The 22270-nt window shown below is 36.3% G+C and overlaps 1 protein-coding gene and 1 pseudogene across 2 annotated transcripts in view; one reads left to right on the plus strand and one right to left on the minus strand.

Moving 5' to 3' along the window:
• Nucleotides 1–6173: 6173 nt before the first annotated feature.
• Nucleotides 6174–8179, minus strand: LOC311182717 (glomulin-like; annotated as a pseudogene). Its single transcript has one exon. The product of its transcript is annotated as a glomulin-like (transcript).
• Nucleotides 8180–21549: 13370 nt separating this feature from the next.
• The window catches only part of LOC311183297 (olfactory receptor 14C36-like), a gene marked incomplete at both ends in the record, with an annotated part of 95527 nt that continues 94806 nt past the window's right edge, over nucleotides 21550–22270 (plus strand). The window contains one exon of the mRNA XM_084252646.1: nucleotides 21550–22165. Within this exon, the coding sequence (XP_084108772.1) occupies nucleotides 21550–22165 (616 nt within the window). The remainder of the gene's footprint in view (nucleotides 22166–22270) is intronic.

The following is a 22270-nucleotide window of genomic DNA, read 5'->3' on the forward strand; positions in this document are numbered from 1 at the left end:
AGCTGCTAGGGCACCTATTTACATTTTTTAGACATGGATTTCTTTTAAGACTAAAATGTGTTATTATGCAATTTAGAGAATTGAACTCAATGTATGATTGATGTGAAATAAAAGTGAAACATAGTAAATTTGATAGAAAGGCAACTGCTGATATTGTCTATGAAATTATGTTGAAAGTCTGTGTTGAATAAGATAGGGCCCACTGTCAAATAAATGCTTTTCTGGAAAATAATGAATATACTTATGATACTCTCTGAGAGAATGTGTAAGCAAATTTTAAATGCATTCAACTGGTCTATCAATGTGAGAAGCAGGATATTCTCAAATGTGAGCCACATTGAAACAAGACATTTAATAGCAAAAAGGAAGTTGAAGGATAAACAACTTTCATTAAAGACGGGAAGGTGCATTATTTCTATAACTTGTATGAATTCTCTCTAAATGGGAAAGAATGCAGCCAATTAGAGACTGTTTTCAAGTAGTATCATATCATGGGTTATATTCTTCAGGAGCAGAGATATTTTCATACAAATGTATGATGTGAACACAAAGGTGCTGATTCCATTATATTAATATATTAATCTTTTTGTAAACGTTGATTACTATTTGGGTGAAATTATGCAGGATGCAAGGTGATAAGTTTAAGAAATGAGTGTTGTGATCTAGGTAAGTGTTGATCAAGTTAAGAAATAGAAGAGTTGAATTGTAGTTTAAGACTGAGCAAATGACCACATCTTTTACAATACTGTACAGCAGAATATTTGAGTATGAAAGAGACAAGTGAAAGTGGCTTTGCACCTGATTAGTTAAGTGTATTCTCTGGATGGGAAGGTAGCTGAAGGTCATTGAAAGATGTGTAGGATAATCATAATGGGATACTTATGGATGTGTTCAAGTACAATTTAAGAATATATCTAACACTATGGGTCCAGATCCTCACTAAAGATTGGGAATGACAGTATTACTTATTTCGGTATGTTTATTATTATCTTTTCCATGAATGAAGAATGGTTATTAGGCACCCACACTAATCTTAATTTTGCTTCTTACTTTCTCTCTTATATTACATGAATTCCTATTTTTATTCAAAATCTAAATATTGCTTGTTTAAGTTTTAAATACAAGTATGAAATAGAATATATTGTAAAGGTTAAGAAAAAGAAAGAGTATAGTTACCCCATGGTGGATAGATAGATCTTTCACAATGTTTCCTTTAATTAAATAGAGATTGGCATCATATAGATTATCTGATATGTTTATAATAAAAAGGGAATCTATTTAGATAAATAGATAGGAACATATATATGTATCTATATATAATCTCTATATAATATATATTATTTAGCACAATTTAAGATATTTATTTAAGATTTAATTGTATTCACCTATTTATATATATTTAATCTGAAAGACAACTTTGAGAAATAAAACCAGGTAAGAATGTTGAGTTATTCATTTTTTTGTTTATTTGGCAAAAATTTTGTGAAACAGAAGTGTCTTATGCTTTTAACTTTTTTTTTTTAAAGAGTTATTTATTTATTTATTTATTTATTTATACAAGCACTGGGTATAGTCAGAAATGCAGGAGGGTGATAGAATTCACCAGAGCCAGAGCAGAGAGCAGAACAGGCAGACTGACGAAGTACACTGCTGAGGGGAGCAGTGGGCGGCAGGAGAGGTCTGCGTGCCATGTGGGACCCTCTCTGGGGGCCAGGGATTGAACTGGCACTGCAGAGGCTGCAGGCAACTTCGCAGCCCAGTGCTCAATTGCTGTGCCACCAGGGGAGGCTCTGATCTATGCATTGTTGATAGTGGTGTGTGGAAGTCTCCTACTACATATGTGTTTTCTCTAATGTGTGTTTTCAGAGATGATAATAGTTGTCTGATATATTTTTGTGCTCCTTCGTTTGGAGAGTATATGTTAATGAGGGTTATATCTTCTTGAAGTAGTGTCCCCTTGATCATAATGTAGTGACCGTCTGGGTCTCTTTTTAACCTTATTGAGTTTGAAATCTGTTTTATCTGATATAAGTATAGCTGTTCCTGCCTTCTTTTTTGTCCATTTGCTTGTAGGATTGTTTTCCAACCTTTTACTTTCAGTCTATTTTTATCTTTTGTAGTTAAGTGAGTTTCCTTGAGACAACAAAATGTTGGGTTTTGTTTCTTAATCCAGCCTGCAATTCTGTGTCTTTTTATTGAGATGTTTAGTCCGTTTACATTTGGGGTTAGTATTGATGTGTTAGTGTCTGTATTTGCCATTTTGTTTGACTTTTCTGGTTTTATTTATTTATTTTTTTAGTAATTTTTTTTTTTGGGTCTTGTTTCATTCTTATTCATCCCTCTGTTGATTCTGGCTTTAGGACTCTTTGTAGTATTTTTTTGTAGTGGGGGTTTAGTAGTAAGAAATTATGGATTTTCTGTTTTTCTGGGAAGGTCCTTTTTCTTTCTTCATAAAGGAAGGAAAGCTTTGTGGGATAGAGTATTGTTGGTTGGCATTTGTTGTCATGAAGTCTGTTGACTATGACCCTCCATTCTCTCCTTGCCATAGTGTTTCTTTGGAGAAGTCTGATGTTAGCCTGATTGGTTTTCCTTTGTATGTTTTCTGTTTCTTCCCTCTTGCCATCTTCATTATTTTTTTCCTTGCCTTGGATTCTTGGGAGCTTTACTATTATGTGTCTTGCTGTATTTTTCCTTTCATCATGGAAATTTGGTGTTCTTCTTGCTTCTTGTATGTCTATTTTCAGCTCCTAATTCATGTTTGGGAAGTTCTCTTCAATTATTTCCTTGAATATTTTCTCTGTTCCCATGTCTTTCTCCTCTACTTCTGGGATTCCTATAACTCTTATACTTCCCTTCCTCATGGTGTTAGATAGTTCCCAAAGTCTTTCTTCATTCTTTTTCATTCATACTTCTCTTTCCTTTTCTGTTCTGGTTCTTTTTATTTCTATGTCTTTGAGAGTGCTTATTCGTTCTTTCATTTCATCTATTCTGCTATCACTGCTTTTCCCAGACTTCTTTAGCACTTCCATTAATCCTTTGATTTCTGCATTTCTTTCACTTCCCTCTTTAGGGACTCTATTTCATTCTTCTGATTGTTGATTATTTTTCCCTTATCGTTGTTTTCCTTAATGACTTCTGTCAGTTTTTTAATTACTGCAATTTTAAATTCTCTTTCTGGAAGGTTCAGAAGTTCTTCCAAGTCACTGTTGTTGCAATCTGGTGGATGATTTTCTTTTTGTGGTGTGTCTTTTCCCTGAGGACTTGCTTGGTTGCTTGTAGTTTTTCTTCTCCCTGCTGCTTATTTTCTAATTTGTCCTATGCCTTGGGACACTGTGTCGCTGGCACTGGCCTACATCTTTTTTGGTGTGATCTTTCTGGGATGTTGGAAACTGGTGGTCCAATCGAGTCAAATAGTGTTATGCAGAAGTCCAGTAGGGCATTGGTACTATGAATATGTTAATGGTCGCTGTCACAGAATATCTCCTCCTTCTGTATTTGTTTAATTCCAAAGGTGTGTCTTGCAGTCCTACAGACTGCCCTGGAGGTGGGGTGGCTGTATTGTTTGCTGGGCTTCAAATCACTGGATCCCCTTCTGGGCTCCAACTCCCTGCCAGGCAGGGCCTGGCTTATGGGGGCCTTCAGTTCATCTCTGGCTGCAGAGGCAGCCCTCTCCCAGTTATAAGCAGTCTTGGTTGAAGCAAATGTCCCTATTCTAAAATGGTTAGTAGGAAGCTCACTTTTCTGCACCCTCGGTCTGCCCTGGCTGTGGCTGCCTGATCTCTGTCTGGGCTCCGATTGCTGGCCAGTTGGGGCTTGCTGTGAAGGGGCTTCCCAGCTCACCTCTGGCTGTGAGGGCAGCCCTCTCCCAGTTTCGAGCAGTCTTTGTTGAAGCAAAGGTCCCTATTCTAAAATGGCGAGTCACAAGCGCACTTTCCTGTGCCCTTGGTCTTCCAGGCAGTGGCGGCCTGATCCCCCTCTAGGCTCCAAGTGCTGTCCAGACCGGGCCTGGCCTGAGGGGCCTTCCCAGATCCCCTCTGGTTGCGGGGCCAGCCCTCTCCCAGTTTCAAGCAATCTTTGTTGAAGCAAAGGTCTGCAGGAGTCCAGCTCCATCCGGGCCAGGGTCCCTGAAGGAGGAGACCACGTAGGCGAAATGGAGGGATGAGGGGATGAGATAGTTAGGGAATGAGGAGACACTGACACTTGATCAGGGTGCAGACGTCTCCTGCTGATAGCCTCAGCGGGACTTTATTTGTACATCAGAAATTGTTATTTGATCATTACATCATGTGATCATGATTGATTTTATTTTTACATTGTTTCAGAAATTATTAATGATCATTACCAGTGCACAGCCCTTTCTTAGTTTTCCCAGTCTATGATTAACTTGGTCACTTGGTTACATTAACTTGGTTACATTATTTCCTTAGGTGATGTATGTTATTCAAAAAATAGAAACAGGTGCTATACACATGTGATTTATGCGGTCAAGCTAGGTAACTAAAACAAGGCTTAGCAGGCATTGTAAAATCAAAAGTGGCTTCCTATTTTCCATATAGAACTAAGAGGTCCTGGTACCATGGGAACAGTATGCGGTGTGTTTTTCTAGGACCATTTCGCCTCCCGGGTGCCTCAGGGCCTTCTCTAGTGGGGACTTTTACCGGGCTCAGTTCCAATAGCTCTATCAAGCATTGTTTGTTAAAGAATTCAGTGTTACTCATGGTAACTGAATTACAAATTGGAGGACGTAGAGAATTATTGGGAATTGTTTCATTATCAATAATGTTGGAAGGTACATTTCTCAAACTACGTAAGTGTGCATTACCGAAACTGGCATTGATGCCAATGCTCATTGTATTATTCTAAAGCTTTTAGAAAATTTCCATGGTTTCAATAACCACCACAAACAAATGAAAGGAAGTAGCAGGAGCCAGCTATGGAGTTTTCTGTCTTTACAGAAATTTTCCTCATGCCTGGACCTTGTCAGGCATCATGGGCTTCCTGACTTTTTAGGAGTTTTCCCTCATGCACCAACCTTGTCAGACAGCATGAGTAGCATGGCCTGTGCCAAAGGTCCCTATTCCAAAATGGTGAGTTGGGAGTGCACTTTCCTGCACCTGCAGTCTGCCCCGGGGGCAGCTGCCAGGCAAAAACTTTTTATTTTTTTATTTTTTAAAGATTTATTTATGCATACAAGAGCTGGGGTACAGGCTAGGGGTGCAGGAGTGTGAGAGGATTAACCAGAGACAGAGGGGGGACAGAATAGGCAAATTGATTGAAATACACTGTTGAGGGGAGCAGCAGGCGAGACAGGAGGGGTCTGCTGTGCCACCTGGGATTTTCGCTGGCTGGCTGGGATTGAACCTGCCCTGCAGAGGCTGTGGCTAGCTTCAAAGTGAGGCTCTCAACCACCTGTGCCACGAGGGAGGCCCCCAGGCAAAGATTTTTAAGGAGTCCAGCTGTGTTTTCCAATACCCAGCTTAACCTTCCTCACTTATGATATGTTTTCCTGAAATGTGATTATAATATCTACAGATATAGTTGATGTATTTATATAATAATGGAAATATGTGATAATCAAAAGACTTAACTGGGTACCCTTGAATTTGTGAAACCCTCAACCTATGATATGTTTTAGAATCTGAAATGGATTCTTTTGAAATGCTGTGCATTGACATATAACTGCAAAAGTAGGAACAAACTGAGTAGAAGAAAAAATATTTAACAATTTTATTGTTGTTGTTTGTTTCTTGGTGAAGATCCTATCCAAAATTGTTGAACTGCCAGAGCACTAGACTGAATACATGCAAAGCACAGTGAAAATATAGAAATACACATTAAAACTCATAACACGTTCGGAAAAGAAACTGACAGTGGTTGTTTTGATACGGGGTTGACTAGAGCATTTTATTTGGTTTCTGTTTGATTTAGACTTTATTAGTAAAGAAACCTCAAAAGTTCCAAGCTTCACAGGCAACATTCTTTTATGATTCCAAGTTAAGCAGTTGGTAGGACTCTGAACACCCACTCACATGATTTGTTTTAAAAACTGGTGTAGTCCAAGGAAGAGCATTTAAAAAGGGACATTGGAGGAGAATAAAGCAGGAAGAAAACATAGGGAGAATTTAAGTTACACTATGGACAATGAATAAGAGGACCCACAAAGCGAAGGGACTCAGAAATATTTTATGAGTTAAAGAAATAAGTCAATACACCTTGAAGTCAGCATACCAATAAACCTTCTTTACACAAGGGTAAGGAATTAGGGTTTATACTTCCCCCACCTATAATTCAATAGCAAGTGGCAGCTCTGAATTTTTCATTCTACCCATTTCCTTTTTTATTTTAATACTATTTTTTTACTTTTTATTTTTTCACATTGGAAAAAACAGTATTTTATTAGTTTTTATTTAGGATGAGGAGTTTTCATCTTATACCAATATTTTCTTCAGAGGTAGACTTTGTTTTTATTTCAATGAGTTCTGCTCCTCAAGCCAGAGCACTTTCAACCAAATCAAATGTGAAAAAAGCTGAATGTAGAACCTTAAGCTGCATTTCTGGAGCCATATTAGGGATCTCTTCCCTACTGAGAGTTACGTAACAAAGATCTTTAGACTTCTGGACTTCTTGGCTATTTTTAATTTCTGCTTCATAATGTGCTTTTGACATATTAAGTCCTGTATGGAGTGGCTTTAAGAAATTATTCTCAATCTTTCTGAGCTCTGTCCATAATCCAGTTTGATTGTCATTTTCATTATCTTTTATAATCAAATACCTCAATAAATTTAATGAAGCCATTATCCTATCTGAGTTTTGCAGTAGATCTGTTTCAGCACCCTCTGGGAGAAATAGTACTAAATCTAGAATTGGAATCAGCTGTAGTCCTGTAAACCATTTGTTATGTGTTCTCTTTAATGACATGTCAATTTGATTTTTGATATTTTGAATAATAAAGGCTTCCACAACTGAGTGATTACTTGTATTCAATAAGCACCTAAATAATGTATATTTGCCTTGTGAATCCGACTTGTTAATGTACAGCAGAAGCATAGCTAAACCCTTTATCCTCAATGTCTCAATGCGGCAAAGTGTCTATTTCGACTCAACCCTGAGGAACACTAAGAAAACTCTTAATTTCTAAGTACTGGTGAAGTAAACTATTGTCTTCTATTCTCAATAAACCATTCTCAATAGATCCAATCCTTTGGAGCAAACAGACTCTTCTTTTCTTTGCAAAAAGACTTCAATATGCCTCATATTACATTGCAAAAGGTACAATGGGCTTAACACCATTGGCAGCTGATCAATACTGATGCCCTGTACAAATACTAGACATGCCAGGGAAGCCATAGTGTCTGCTAATTGTTTGTCTTCTTCTTCCTCAAATTCAAGATATTTCCAAGGTTTTCTTTTTCCTTCCATGATTAAAAATCATTTTGGGTAAAGGGTGTCCAATTGCTGATAAAAATCCTATTATTTCAGATGCAAAACAACTTAAAGTATCATTCCCAGTTTCTTCAGACTGGTCAAGGAATTGTGCTATCAGAAAAGGACATTTCAAACTTTTGAAACAAAATTTCAGTATCTCATCCTTTAACTTTTCATTTTCCAGTGAGCTTTGTTTGTCATCAATAACTTCTTCCACAAAAGGCTTAGTGAACTCTATTAAGGCCTTGTAATACTGACAGAGGCCATAGTCATCGTTTGTTCTTTAGAGTATTGAACAGGAAGGAGAAAGAGCTGATTCCAAAGTGTAGACAATGCTAATCCAATTGAATATGTCTTGTTGTTATGGAAGTTTCTGAATCACTGTTTGTAATGACTGAAGTAAAAGAAGAATAATTTGGGATATTTGTTTTCCAGAGCAAACCCAACAATAATTCCTTTGGATTACATAACTTTACCAATAAATCAAGCATCAGAGAATAATGTTTTCTTTTATCATTTTCCTTATCATTCCACAAAAGTCATCAAACAACAGGACCAACAAGATTCCAGCCCATATTCTTGATGATGACCTTATTTGTTCATTTTGAATAATTTCTATTAGCTGGACTACATGCCCTTCATCTATACATTTTTGGCCTGCTAACTGAAATAGGCCAAACTCTTCTTCTTTAAAATATTGTTCTTCTATGATTTTACATCTCTTTATTATACACTGAAGTTCCTCCACAGCCATTCCTTGATATTTTTTCCAGCTTTGAACTGAAATATACTGCCGGCCTCTCGCCCCTTAGTGTCCCCAGCTGCCTCACTCCACAGGCCACACTCCCTATTTAATTTTTTTTAAGTTTTTTAAAAGTTATTGTTATTAAGGTACCATTCTTCTGCATATTTGCCAATATTGCACTCCTGTTTGTACTATTTATATTATATGAAATGCTGATACAACATAAATGCCCCAAGACAGATGAGTGGATCAATAAGATGTGGTAGCTATGCACAACAGAATACTATTCAGTAACAAAAACAGCAGCAACATGGATGGTATACAAAGGGATTATGGTAAGTGAATTAAGTCAAATGAACAAGACAAATACCAGATGGTGTCACCTATATGTGAAATATAGAAAAAGCTAACAAAAGATCAGAAAAAAGACAAACTTTAAAACCAACACTTAAAAGCAGACCATAAGAGGGGGAGGCCTGAGAAAGGCAGGGGGATGGGTGCTGAAAGTGAGTTTGGTGGTTGACCATGAGTGCTTCTTGGTGGGAGTTCTATAGAGACTACACTTGAAGGGCAAGTCCTGTACTGTTGAAACACTGGAGCGGATTATTAATAAAGTTTTCATGTTATCACCTTCCTTTTATATTTGGATGTTGAGAGTACAACTTTTCTTTAAATTTAGAAATTTCCAAATCTGAGAAGAAAAAACTTGATGTAATGAAGAGGACTACATATCATTCACTTGTTTTGATTTAGACATAAATAAAATCATTGGATTGGAATTTGATGGTTATTTTGTAGTGGGGACATAATACATGTCTCTGAAGAATTTAAAAAAAAAAAACTAGATAGATATGGATATTGGACTGGCAAAGAGGTATTCTTCACTATAAGAAAATTGGACATCATTATTTTTTTCAAGGATTCAATTCAGGAACTTGTTTCATCATGAAATTGCTTGGAATCAATTTTTTCAGTGTCATAGAGAAATGCAAACTCAGCTATCTGCCACTCATAAGCCAAACATGGGTCAAGAACTGGAATTAAGAAGTTCAGTTTATTCAGGAAACTGATATATCTGAGGATATGGTGGGCTCACACCCTAGAGGACCATCTGGAATCTTGGGTCTTAAAAGCAGGGTTTTTATAAAGGTATTTGAAAAGAAACCGAGGTTTGACTGTTAAGCCAGACTGTTCAGCTTCCAACTAATATCAGGGTGTTCTCAAAAGAAACTGGATTGTATATCCATGATTTATCTGTCAACATAAAATTTAGGCAGGGGATGCTGGAGGATTACTTATGGCTTTCTAGGAGAGTTAATATGGTAAATTTCTAAGGGAATAATTTAGTATTTGAAAAGTTACAGTAATGACTATGTGAGGTAGAGGTCTTTTTCTTGGTTTGCATTTTGCTTTTGTAACTTCATCAGCACCTTCATGTTTTGTGGATGGCAACATAAAAACATTACCTTGCAGGTTTCCTTGAACATGGGAATTCTCAATGAAATGATTTCTCTTGATATGGGCCAGGGTCTCATAATTCTCTTGTAGGAAACACAGCTGTGTTGTCTGGAGAAGCAACTCCTTTATGAGACCCCTGATAGTTGTTCTTTCCTTTTTAATGATTAGGAGAAAGGAACAAATTTATTTACATATATATCCATGGAAAATCTAAATGGAGTCTTCTGACACTACACTTAGAGATCACAAGGATATGTCAGGCTCAGTCTTCTAGGTTTCCTATGAAATATGTGCTTAGATCTTCTCTGACTCAACACAGAGCTATTTGACTTGTCCAGACATGGATATGTGTCAGGAAGATGCTAGGATAGGAGGTGCCAGCCTACAACCTTCCAGATGAACATAGGCATAAATAACCATTAAGCACAAGCAATCCTTCACAATAGCTTCTGAATTCAAAGATTCTAAGACTGAGGTTGACACAGAAATTGAAAAGAAACATTAACAGTGACAGGAAGGATATTTCATTCTATCTGAATCATACCTTTTCCATTACCATGCAGCACAGGGAAAAGACATTTTCTGTGTCATAAATTGAACATAATGGTCTAGTCCATGAGACATATTCTAACCCAAAGTAAAATATTTTAGTAATACACATGGATATACACTCTAAAGTCATTGGGACAAAATAGGAAAGAGATAGGGGCCAGGAGTTCTAAGAAGAGAGGGTTGGAACTCACATGAGGATAAGTGTGCAATGAAGACTGGATGCTCTATAATTCTTCAACCTTGATGAATCCTCTCTAAATGGAAAGGAATGCAGCAAAGACTGCTTTAAAGCAGAATCAGTATGATGGGTTATAGTCTTCAGTTGAGATGTTCCATGCAAATGTATGATGTGTGCAAAAAAGTGTTGATTCCATTGTATTAACCGTTTTGCAAGTGTTAAATACTACTTGGATTGAAATTATGTAGTATGTAAGGTGATGAGTTTAGGAAATGAGTGTTATCATCTACATAAGAGTTGGTCAAGTTGAGAAGTAGAAGATTTGAAATGCAGTTTAAGGTTGAGCAAATGGTCACACCTTTCATAATACTGTACAGCAGGAAATCTTGAGTATGAAACAGACAACAGAAAGTGACTTTGGACCTGATTCTTAAGTGTCTTCTCTGGATGGAAGGGAGATGAAGGTCATTGAAAGAGGTAGGGTCTAATCATAATGGGATATTTATGGATGTGTTCAAGTAAAATTTGAAGACTACGTCTTACACTTATGGGTTCAAATTATCAATAAGGTTTGGGAATGACAGAATTTCTTATTTCCTATATGTTTATTTTTGTCTTTTCCACGAATGAAGAATGGTTGTTAGTTTCCCACACTTATCTTAATGCTACTTTCTGCTTACTCTATTACCTTACATAGATCCACATTTGTAACACAAATCTAAAAATTACTTGTTTAGGTTTTATATAAAAATATGAAATTGTATATAGATGAATGTTAAGAAAAGTAATAATAATGCTACCTGACTCTGAATAGATATATCTTATAGGTATTCCAGAAGGTGAGGAGAGAAACAAAGGATCTGAGAAATTATTTAAGGAGGGCCTTCCCGGTGGCTCAGCGGTTGAGCACTGGGTTGCAAAGCTGCCCACAGCCTCTGCAGCGCTGGTTCGATCCCTGGCCACCAGTTGAGGGTACCACATGGTGCGCAGACCTCTCCTGCCCTCCGCTGCTCCCCTCAGCAGTGTACATCATCAGTCTGCCTTCTCTGCTCTCTGCTCTGGCTCTGGTGAATTCTCTCACCCTGCTGCACTTCTGACCTTACCCAGTGCTTGCATAAATGAGTAAATAAATCTTAAAAAATGGTAAAATCACTTAAAAAATGAAATTATTCATGGAGGTAATTGAAGAAAAAGGAGACAAATATATACATACAAGAAGCGAGAAGAACTCCCAATTTCCACAATGATAGAAAACTACAGCAAGAATAGTAAATAGTAATAGTAAAGCTGGCAAGAATAGTAAAGCTGGCAAGAATTCAAGACAAAGAAAAAATAATTAAACTGGCAAGGAGGAAGAAACAGATAACTTATAAGGGAAAATCAATCAGGTTAACCTCAGACTTCTAGAAGAAACACTGCGTGCAAGAAGAGAATGCAGTAACATATTTAACAAACTTCAAAACAGCATATGCCAACCAAAAATACTTTACTCTGCAAAGCTCTCCTTCCTCTACCAAGAAAAAATATGGACCTTCTCAGACAAACAGAAACTCCAGAAATTCATTACAATTAAACCCTCAATCCCCCCCCAAAAAAAAAACCCTACAAGAAGTTCTAAAGCCAAAACCAACAGAGGAATGATAAAGAAGAACATAATAAAGTGAAAATAATATCACAAAAATGACAAACAAAATGGCAAATACAGATGCCAACATATCAATATTAACTCCAAATGTAAATGGATTAAACTCATCAATAAAAACACACAGTAGCAGGCTGGATTAAAAAACAAAATCCAACCTTCTGCTGTCTCCAGGAAACACATTTAACCACAAAAGATAAACAGAGACTGAAAGTAAAAGGTTGGAAAACAATCCTACAAGCAAATGGACCAAAAATCAAGGCAGGAGCAGCTATACTTTTATCAGATAAAATACTTCAAATTACAAAACATAAATAGAGACATAGATGGACACTACATTATCATCAAGGGGATGATACATCAGGAAGATATAACATCCATCAACATATACTCACCCAATGAAGGAGCACCAAAATATATTTGACAGCTATTATCAGCTCTGAAAATGGACATTAAAGAAAAGATACATATAGTGGGATACTTCAACACTCCACTCTCACCAATGGACAGATCAGCAAGACAAAAAATAAATAAAGACACTAGAGCCCTGAATAAAGACTTAGAACTCATGGTCTTAACTGACATTTATAAGACACTACACCCCAAAAAATCCAAGTATACATTTTTCTCAAGCGTGCATGGATCATTCTCCAAAAGCGATCATATAGTGGGCCACAAGACAAACATCAACATATACATGAAGATCAAAATCATTCCAACCATGATCTCTGATAATAGAGGCATAAAACTAAAATAAATAAATAAATCATGAAAGTAAACATGGAATCGTCCCACTTAATGTAGATAGAAATCCACACTATTGGAAGATCACTGGACTATGAGGAGTTCAAAGAAGAAATTAAAAAATACTGGGGGAGTTGAATGACAAGGAGGACACCACATTCCAGACTGTATGGGATGCAGCAAAAGCAGTAATAAAGGGAAAATATATAGCAATACAGGCTCAATCAAGAAAAAAGAAAGAGGGCCTCCCTGGTGGTGCAGGGGGTTGGGGTGCAGCGTAAGGAGCTGCCAGCAGCCAATCCTGCATGAGTTCAATTCCCCAGCCGGCCAGGGAGCCTTTGTCTACATGGCACAGCAGACCTCTCCTGACTCGCTTGCTGCTCCCTTTAGCAGTGTACTTTGATCAGTCTACCTGTTCTGTTCCCCACTCAGTCTCTGGTGAATCCTCTCACCCCCACACCTTTGCTCTAAACTTCAGCTCTTGTATGCATAAAGAAATAAATCTTAAAAAATAGAAATAAGAAAGAGCTTAAAGAAACAACCTAATCTCACATTTCAAAGCGGTAGAAAAAGAACAAGAAGAAAACCCTAAAGCAAGTAGAAGAAAGGAAATAATAAAAATCAAAGCAGAAATAAATGAAATAGAAATTAAAAATCAATCAAAAGTTCAATGAAATAAAAAGTTGGTTCTTTGAAAAAAAATAAACAGAATAGACATACCTCTAGCCAGGCTCACAAAGAATAAATGTGAGAAAACACTTATAAATAGGATAAAAGAGGAGAAATTACTAGAGACTCAATAAAAATCAAAATAATAATCAGAGATTACTATGAACACTTAAATGTAAACAAATTCAACAACCTAGAATAGATGGACAAATTCCTAGAACTATATAGTCATCCAAAGCTGGACACAGAAGAAATAGAACAACTAAACAGACCAATTACAGGCAGAGAAATTGAGGCAGTAATCAAAACACTCTCCAAAAACAAAAGCCCCAGTCCAGATGGCGTCACAAATGAATTCTATCAAACATTCAGCAGTAAATTATTGCCTATCCTACACAACTCTTTCAAAAAATTGAAAAAGAAGGAATAACTGCCAAATATATTCTATGGAGTCAACATTACACTAATACCAAATCCCAGCATAAAAAAATAAAATTACAGGCCAATCTCCCTAATGAACACTGATGCAAAAATCCTCAACAAAATCATTGCCAACAGATTCTAACAATGCACCAGAGGGATAGTACACCATGATCAAGTGGGATTCATCCCAGGGGCACAAGAAATGTTCAACATACAAAAATCCATCAGTGTAATCCATCACATCAACCAAAAGAAAAAGAAAAAACATATGATCATATCAATAGATGCTGAGAAAGCATTCGACAAAATCCCACATCCGTTTGTGATGAAGGCACTTGAAATTCTAGGGATAGAAGGAACATACCTTAACATGATAAAAGCCATATATGACAAGCACACAGCCAATATTATTCTCGATGGTAAAAAACTGAAGATCTTTCCTTTAAGATCAGGAAAAAGACAAGCATGTCCTCTCTCACCACAGCTCTTCAATATAATACTGGAGGTCCTAGCCAGAGCAGTAAGACAAGAGAAATACATACAAGGAATCCAAATAGGGAAAGAAGAAGTAAATTATCACTATTTGCAGATGATATAATAATATATATACAAAAACCTCACAGCTACACAGAAAAACTACTCAAAATAATCAACCAGCTTAGTAAATTAGCAGGATACAAAATCAATGCACACAAATATCAGCACTGCTCTTCAATGTAATACGAGAGGTCCTAGCCAGGGCAATAAGAGAAGAGAAAGACATACAAGGAATCAAAATAGGGAAAGAAGAAGTAAAGCTATCACTATTTACAGATGATATGATAATATACATAGAGAACCCTAAAAACACCAAAGAAAAACTACTCAAAATAATCAACCAGTTTACTAAAGTAGCAGGACAAAACATCAAAACAATAAATCAGTAGCCTTCCTATAAACAAACAATCTGAAGAAAAGAAATCAAGAAAACCATCCCTTTTATAATTGAAACAAAGTATTAAATACTTGGGAATAAATCTAACAAAAGAGGTGAAAGACCTATACAAATAAAATTATAAAACACTGTAATAGAAATTGAAGAGGACACAAAGAAATGAAAAGACATCCCCTGCTCATGGATTGGATGAATTAACATTATTAAAATGTCCGTCCTATCAAAAGGAATTTACAGATTCAATGTTATTCCAATAAAAATCTCAATGACATTCATCAAAGAAATAGAATAAATACTGATGAAATTCATATGGAACCCCCCAAAACCAAAAATAACCAAAGCCTTACTGATGAAAACAAGAGAGAAAGGAGGTATCACTCTTCCAAACTTCAAGTTATATTATAAAGCCGTAATAATTAAAGCAGTTTGGTATTGGAACATAAACAGACATGCAGACAGATGGAACCGAATAGAGAGCCCAGAAATAAAGCCACACTTATATGGAAAACTAATATTTGACAATGGAGCAAAGAATATATAATGGAACATGGACAGTTTGTTCAAAAATGGTGCTGGGAAAATGGGACCACCACATGCAAAAAAATGAACCTAGACCACTACCTCTCACCATGCACAAAAATCAACTCAAAATGAATGAAAGACCTTGAGATAAGACCTGAAACCATAAAATATATAGAAGAAAATATAGACAAAACACTACAAAGCATACATGTCAGTAATATCTTTAACGATTCATCACCCAAAACAAAGAAAGTCAAGGAAAAGATAAACACCTGGTATTACATCAAACTGAAAAGCTTCTGTGCAGAAAAAGAGACGTTAACCAAAATAGAGAGACACCCCACTGATTGGGAAAAAAATCTTTGCACACCATTCAATTGATAAGGGACTGATCATAAAGATATACAAAGAACTCACAGGACTCAACAAAAACAAAATAAACAATCCAGTCAAGAAATGGCAGAAGAACTTAAAAGACATTTCTTCAAAAAGGAAATGCAAATGGCTAACAGGCATATGAAAAAAATGTTCAACATCCCTTATCATCAGGGAAAGGCAAATCAAAACCACATTGAGATACCACCTTATGCCAGTAAGAATGACACCTATTAAAAAAACTAGCAATAACAAATGTTGGCAAGTATGTGGTGAAAAAGGAACTCTCCTACATTGCTGGTGGGAGCACACACTGGTCCAACCACTATGGAAAGCTGTCTGGAGGTTCTTCAGTCTACTAAAAATGAAGCTACCATATGCCCCAGCAATTCCACTACTAGGGATTGACCCAAGGACAGAAAAACATTGATTCAAAGAACACCTGTACCCTTATGTTTATTGCAGCACTATTTACAAGGAAAAACCTGGAAACAACCCAAAGCCCAAAAATTGATAATGGGATCAAGAAGATGTGGCGTATATACACAATGGAATAGTATTCAGCAATCAAAAAAGATAAACTTACATCATTTGCAGCAATGTGGCAGAAGCTAGAAGGAATTATGCTCAGTGAAATAAGCCAGGAGGAAAAAGAAAAAAAAAAATCAGATGGTTTCACTTATAGCAGGAATATAAGGGCAGCAAATAAGACATCAGTTTAAAAAATAATAGCAGTACAAAACACAACAAAGCAAAAACAGACAATTATAAATCAGAGTCATACTGCAGGGGAGGAGGAGGGAGAGGGATCAGTGGGAGGGAGGAAGGAGAACAGGGACTGAGGTGATGGTGCACGGGTGCATTGGGGAAGGAAATTCCATGGGAACTACACCTGAGGGGGTGGGGGGAAGCAAATAATGTTTAAAAATGAACGACGATGTAAAAAATAAAAATATAATAAAAAATTAAAAAATATATAAATCCCATATATACAGACTCATAATAAATATATGCAAAAAAGAGAGGCAAAATAAACTAGATGACAGAAGAGTAATGTCAATACAGTCCATTGTTAGAAGTATATATCAGTATCTCCTCGGCAGCCATAAAAAGAGACCACAACTATTGCTTCCCAACATAAAATAGATTTCAAACTTAAATCTAAAATGTGAAACCCAGACCTCCCCGGTGGTGCAGCAGTTGAGCACTGGGTTGCAAAGCTGCCCGCAGCCTCTGCAGTGCCAGTTCGATACCCGTCAGCATGGCCAGGGTCCCACATGGCGCGCAGACCTTTCCTGCAGCCCGCTGCTCCCCTCAGTAGTGTATTTCGTCAGTCTGCCTGTTCTGCTCTCCCCTCTGGCTCTGGTGAATTCTCTCACCCTCCCACTCTTCTGACTGTACCCAGTGCTGGTATAAATAAATAAATAAATCTTAAAAAATAAAGTGAAACCCTAACATTTTTTAAAAAATTAAAAGAGAATATATTTTGAATATAGTTATGTAAGGCATTCTTGAATTAATTTAAATTCACATTTATGAAAATAAAACCTATATATTTAGTTTCAACAATATCAAAACACTGAGAGGTACTCTGAAACCATGAAAAATCAACTTATGGATTGAGAAAAAAAAAACTGATTCAAATAAAGAATGCGGTCAAATAGATTAAAGTACTTAAAATACATTTTCTGTATGTTAATTCTCAAAAATCATTTTCCCCCTCATGGAATTGTATTAGTAATCACTTAAAAATGCCAACACATTAAAAAATAATGTATTCTTGAAAGTATGTATCAGAAAACATATTTAACAGTTGACTAAAGAAATCTTATATACAATAAATCTTCTAGAAATTTATATAGTAAGTAAAACATAAACTTACATGTTTTTGAGAACTAATTTCTCACCTGCATTATGAAATTTTATCTTCCTTTGATTTATAATTTGACTGTAGTTCAACTGGTAGAACTGCATAAAGAAAGAGATAAACCAATAACCAATAATGAAATCACTACAAGAATATGCCAGCTAAAGTGGATTAACTAGAAATAAGACATCCAAAACTCTCAAATTATAATGACTCATCTGTAAGTTAATTTGATAGAGATTATGGATTGAAAATTATAGATAGCTAATAGATTGAAATAGACAGAAATCACCACCAAAAGAGAAAGAGACTATTTGATAGAGAAGAAAACATTTTTCCAAGATATGGAAATAGTCAAAATGTAGACATTTCGTTTTTTTATTTTCTAGTTATTAAATTTTCCCTGAAAAGATTTAACTTTTATATAATATGCATGAAATTTAATATATAATTACAATCTGTAGACAAATTGTTTATTGTTGTCAATTTGATCTATTGGATTATTAGGGAAGTATATTAAAATCTTAATATTGATAATTTACCTAAATAGACATTACACAAATCATTTGGGTTCCATAGGATTTTGTTTCTGAGATCCAGAAAGATGTCCTCAGTGATCATTTAGGATGATAAAACTAACTTATGGTTCATAGCTTGTTTACTTAGTTAATTTTACAGCCATGTAAACACAGTCACTAATTTTAAGCTCCATTTCAACTTCTACTTATGTACATTCTTGTGTTTTAATTGGGTCCTTTTCAACTGTGCTCTGGAAATGAATGTCTTCATAAATTACCCTTGGGTGACCAACCATCATGAAGGATAACAATTTTGTCTCCAAAGACTTTGTTGATGATTGCAAGGGTTTGTCCACATATTTACATAAGGCAGAAACAACTTATTTGCTTATATATCTTAAGAATGGTGTGCTTTGTTAGCCAGAAGATATTCTTAAACCCTGTCTGCTTTGGAAAATTTGGTTAAGCTATCTTTAAACCTCAATTTAAGGAACTAACAAGAAAAAAATATTTTCTTCGACAGGTAGGAAAATGCAATTTTCAAGTTAAAAAAAGAGGAAAATAATATTTTCAAAAGTGAATAATCTGTGATTAATGTTGTTCTTAGTGTCTTCCTTTCCCTGTTCACTTTACTTAATATTGTTATTTACTATAATTTTTGAGTTATTTTGGTTTTTTGTTTTTCTTTAGAAATTCAAAGAGGATTTGGATTGAAACTATGATATTGACCAATGCAAAACCTAAAATGTTACCTCATTGAATAGCTAATAATTTCAGTAACTGAATAAATAAATGGTACATTATATGGGGGGAATAGCAAGCACAAAGAATTCTTATAAAGTAATGTGTGGCCAATGTTGTAATTTCAAATACACAATAGTAATATCAGAGAGTGTGGTGGACTCATTTCCAAGATAAAAATAAGGCATGGTGGATAACTGTTTCTTTGTGTTGTCTATATTGACTCAAAAACTCTTTTCAAGTAATCTTTATTTACTGTAGAGTTAGAAAATACATGCGGTTGAGAACAGAAGAACACAACTTTATTATTTTTTTAAATTTATTTTTTACATCATTGTTCATTTTTTTTTCTTTTCTTTTTTTTTTTTTGGTGGGAATGAACTAGCGCTGCAGAGGCTGTGGGCAGCCTCGCAGCCCAGCACTCAACCGCTGCGCCACCAGGGGAAGCTCCATCATTGTTCACTTTTAAACAATATTTGTTTATCCCTCCCCTCAGGTGTAGTCCCCATAGAATTTCCTTTACCAATGCACCCTCAGCACATTCCCCTGTGCTCCTCCCTCCCACCCTCTGATCTCTCTCCCTCCTTGTCCCCTGCAGGATGTCTCTGATTGGTAATTGTTATTGTTTTGTTGTGTTTTGTACTGTTATTATTTTTTTATGCTGATGTCTTATTTGGTTCCCCTATATTCCTCCTATAAGTGAAACTATCTGATATTTTTCTTTCTCCTTCTGACTTATTTCACTGAGTATAATTCCTTCTAGTTCCATCCACGTTGCTTTGAATGGCATGAGTTTTTTTTTTTGATTGCTGAATAGTATTCCATTGTGTATATGTACCACAGCTTCTTGATCCAGTCATCTATTTTTGGGCATTTGGGTTGTTTCCAGGTTTTACCTATTATATAAATAGTGCTGCAATAAACAGATGCGTATAGGTGTTCCAGAAGAACAAAACTTTAAAGCTGAAACAATAATGTAAAAATAAGCTAGACTATAGAGCATTTTAATAAGTTAGACTATAGAGCATTTTTAATATTTTTACAAATTTCAAAATGGGATTCCTTCAGAAATAGTAGCTATTTTTTTTTTAAAGATTTATTTATTTATTTATACAAGCACTGGGTACTGTCAGAAGCACGGGTTGGGAGAGTGAGAGAATTCACCAGAGCCAGAGGGGAGAGCAGAGCAGGCAGAATGACGCAGTACACTGCTGAGGGGAGCAGCGGGAGGCAGGAGAGGTCTGTGCGACATGTGGGACCCTCGCCCAGCAGCCAGAGATTGAACGGGAGCTTCAGAGCTTTGCAGCCCAAGGCTCAACTGCTGCACCACTGGGGAGGCCCAGTAGCTACTATTTACATAGTAAAGTACTTGGTAATAAAAATACAAAGTGATACATAATATACAGTCTAAATTTCAAGGATTGTCCACATATGTATTGGGAATGATTAATACATAAATAAATTAATGTACATATTTTAATCCTGAAATTCAGGTATTGATTCTGAAACAAAATATGAAATAGTGACAAAAATTTGAGATCATCAAGGATAGTTGCAGCTTAAAAGTTACATGTGAACTGGATTTAAAGACCTAATATATCTTGATGGATAAAGATGGCATTAAGAGTGAGGAGAAAAGTGGCACTGTGATTAAAACGTCAGAAGACTAGGTGTATGCTGAGATTGAGGACTTCACTGATGTGAAAACGTTACATTTACATAGGAGAATAATAGGGGTGGAACAATAGTTTGTACATGGATTTTGAAAAATTAATTCAAACATTCAGTGTGAAAATATAATTTCCAAATATACCATAGTACATACTCAGTATTTATTTCCTCACAAGGTCATAAGAAATCTTTACCAAGATTCCCTTCACCCAGTCCTGTGCATCTCAAACTACCATTCAAAACATTTTTCTTCCACTTTATTCTTTACAGTACTTGAAAGTCACCCTAAATCATGAACTTTTCTTTAGAATTCCAATTATAATTAATCATTGACACTTGGGATCCACAAACCATATATTTTGATATTTCTTTCTTCCCAAGCCTAATATAGACTTTACGCTTACAAAAAGCACAAAGAAAACTTTCTGTAGTATATCGATTTTCAGGTCAATAACATTTAACAGGTGTCATTGAGAACTTGCATATGAAATAATCACTAAATCTATGTATAAATTTATTACTAATTAAATATTAATCAAAACAATAAAATTCATAAACATTATTTGGAATGTCAGTAATATCAATGAGAACAAGTTGTAGACAATGAGTTGAGAGCTGCATCCTAGCACTTTGTTATATTACTTACCCAGGAGTAGTAGAAGTGAAAGAAATTCAAGGACTAATAATGAACACAAAAAGACCACTGAACAAGACAGAGGGAAATATTTTCTTTTTCTTTTTTGAAAAATATTTATTTATTTTATACAAGAACCTTGGTACAGCTCAAAAGCGCGGGAGGGTGAGAGAATTCACCAGAGCCAGAGTGGGGAACAGAACAGGCAGACTGAGGGAAGACACTGATGCGGAGAAGCAGGCGAGGCAGGAGAGGTCTGCTGCTTCATGTGGGGTTCCACCCTTGCCAGCGGGGAATCCAACCGGTGCTGCAGAGGCTGCGGACAGCTTCGCAGTGCAGCGCTTGACCACTGCGCCTCCTAGGAGACCCTCAAGGGAAATATTTTCAAGAAAAGTATTTCTTTTCATGTTTTATGGCTTTATCTCTTTTTCCAGCACAGAATTGCCAGAAGATGCCCAATTATACAGTGCTGACTGAATTTCTCCTCATGGGCTTCGCTGACAGGTGGGAGTTGAGATTTCTGCACTCCATGTTATTCCTTCTGATGTACTCAGCCACCCTGATAGGAAATCTGCTAATAGTCACTGTTACCACACTTGACCAGGATCTTCACACACCCATGTACTTCTTTCTCAGGAATCTTTCCATCTTAGACATGTGCTTCATTTCTGTCACTGTCCCCAAAGCCTGTGTCAACTCTCTCTCTGACAACAGGGCCATTTCAGTGGCTGGGTGTGGAAGTCAGATCTTCTTGGTCATTTATTGTGTGTATGTTGAGCTTCTATTTCTCACCCTTATGGCCCATGACCGCTACGCAGCCATCTGCCAGCCCCTCCACTACCCGGTGATCATGAACCACAGATTCTGTGTCCAGATGACGCTGGCTTCTATGCTTAGTGGTCTTTTCTATGCAGGGGTGCACACTGGCAACACTCTCCGACTGTCATTCTGTCAGTCTAACGTGGTCCATCAGTTCTTTTGTGACATTCCCTCTTTGCTGAGGCTTTCATGCTCTAACATTTTGAGCAATCTGCTCTTAATTTTTGTCTCTGCCATTTTCGTTGATGGTACCTGCTTTGTCATCATTACAATGTCTTATTGTCGCATATTTTCTACCGTGCTCAAATTTCCAACCAGAGAACAAGGAAAGGCTTTTTCCACTTGTGTCCCTC

The sequence above is a fragment of the Talpa europaea genome (genome assembly GCF_964194135.1).
Source record: "Talpa europaea genome assembly, chromosome: 13".
Lineage (NCBI taxonomy): Eukaryota > Metazoa > Chordata > Mammalia > Eulipotyphla > Talpidae > Talpa > Talpa europaea.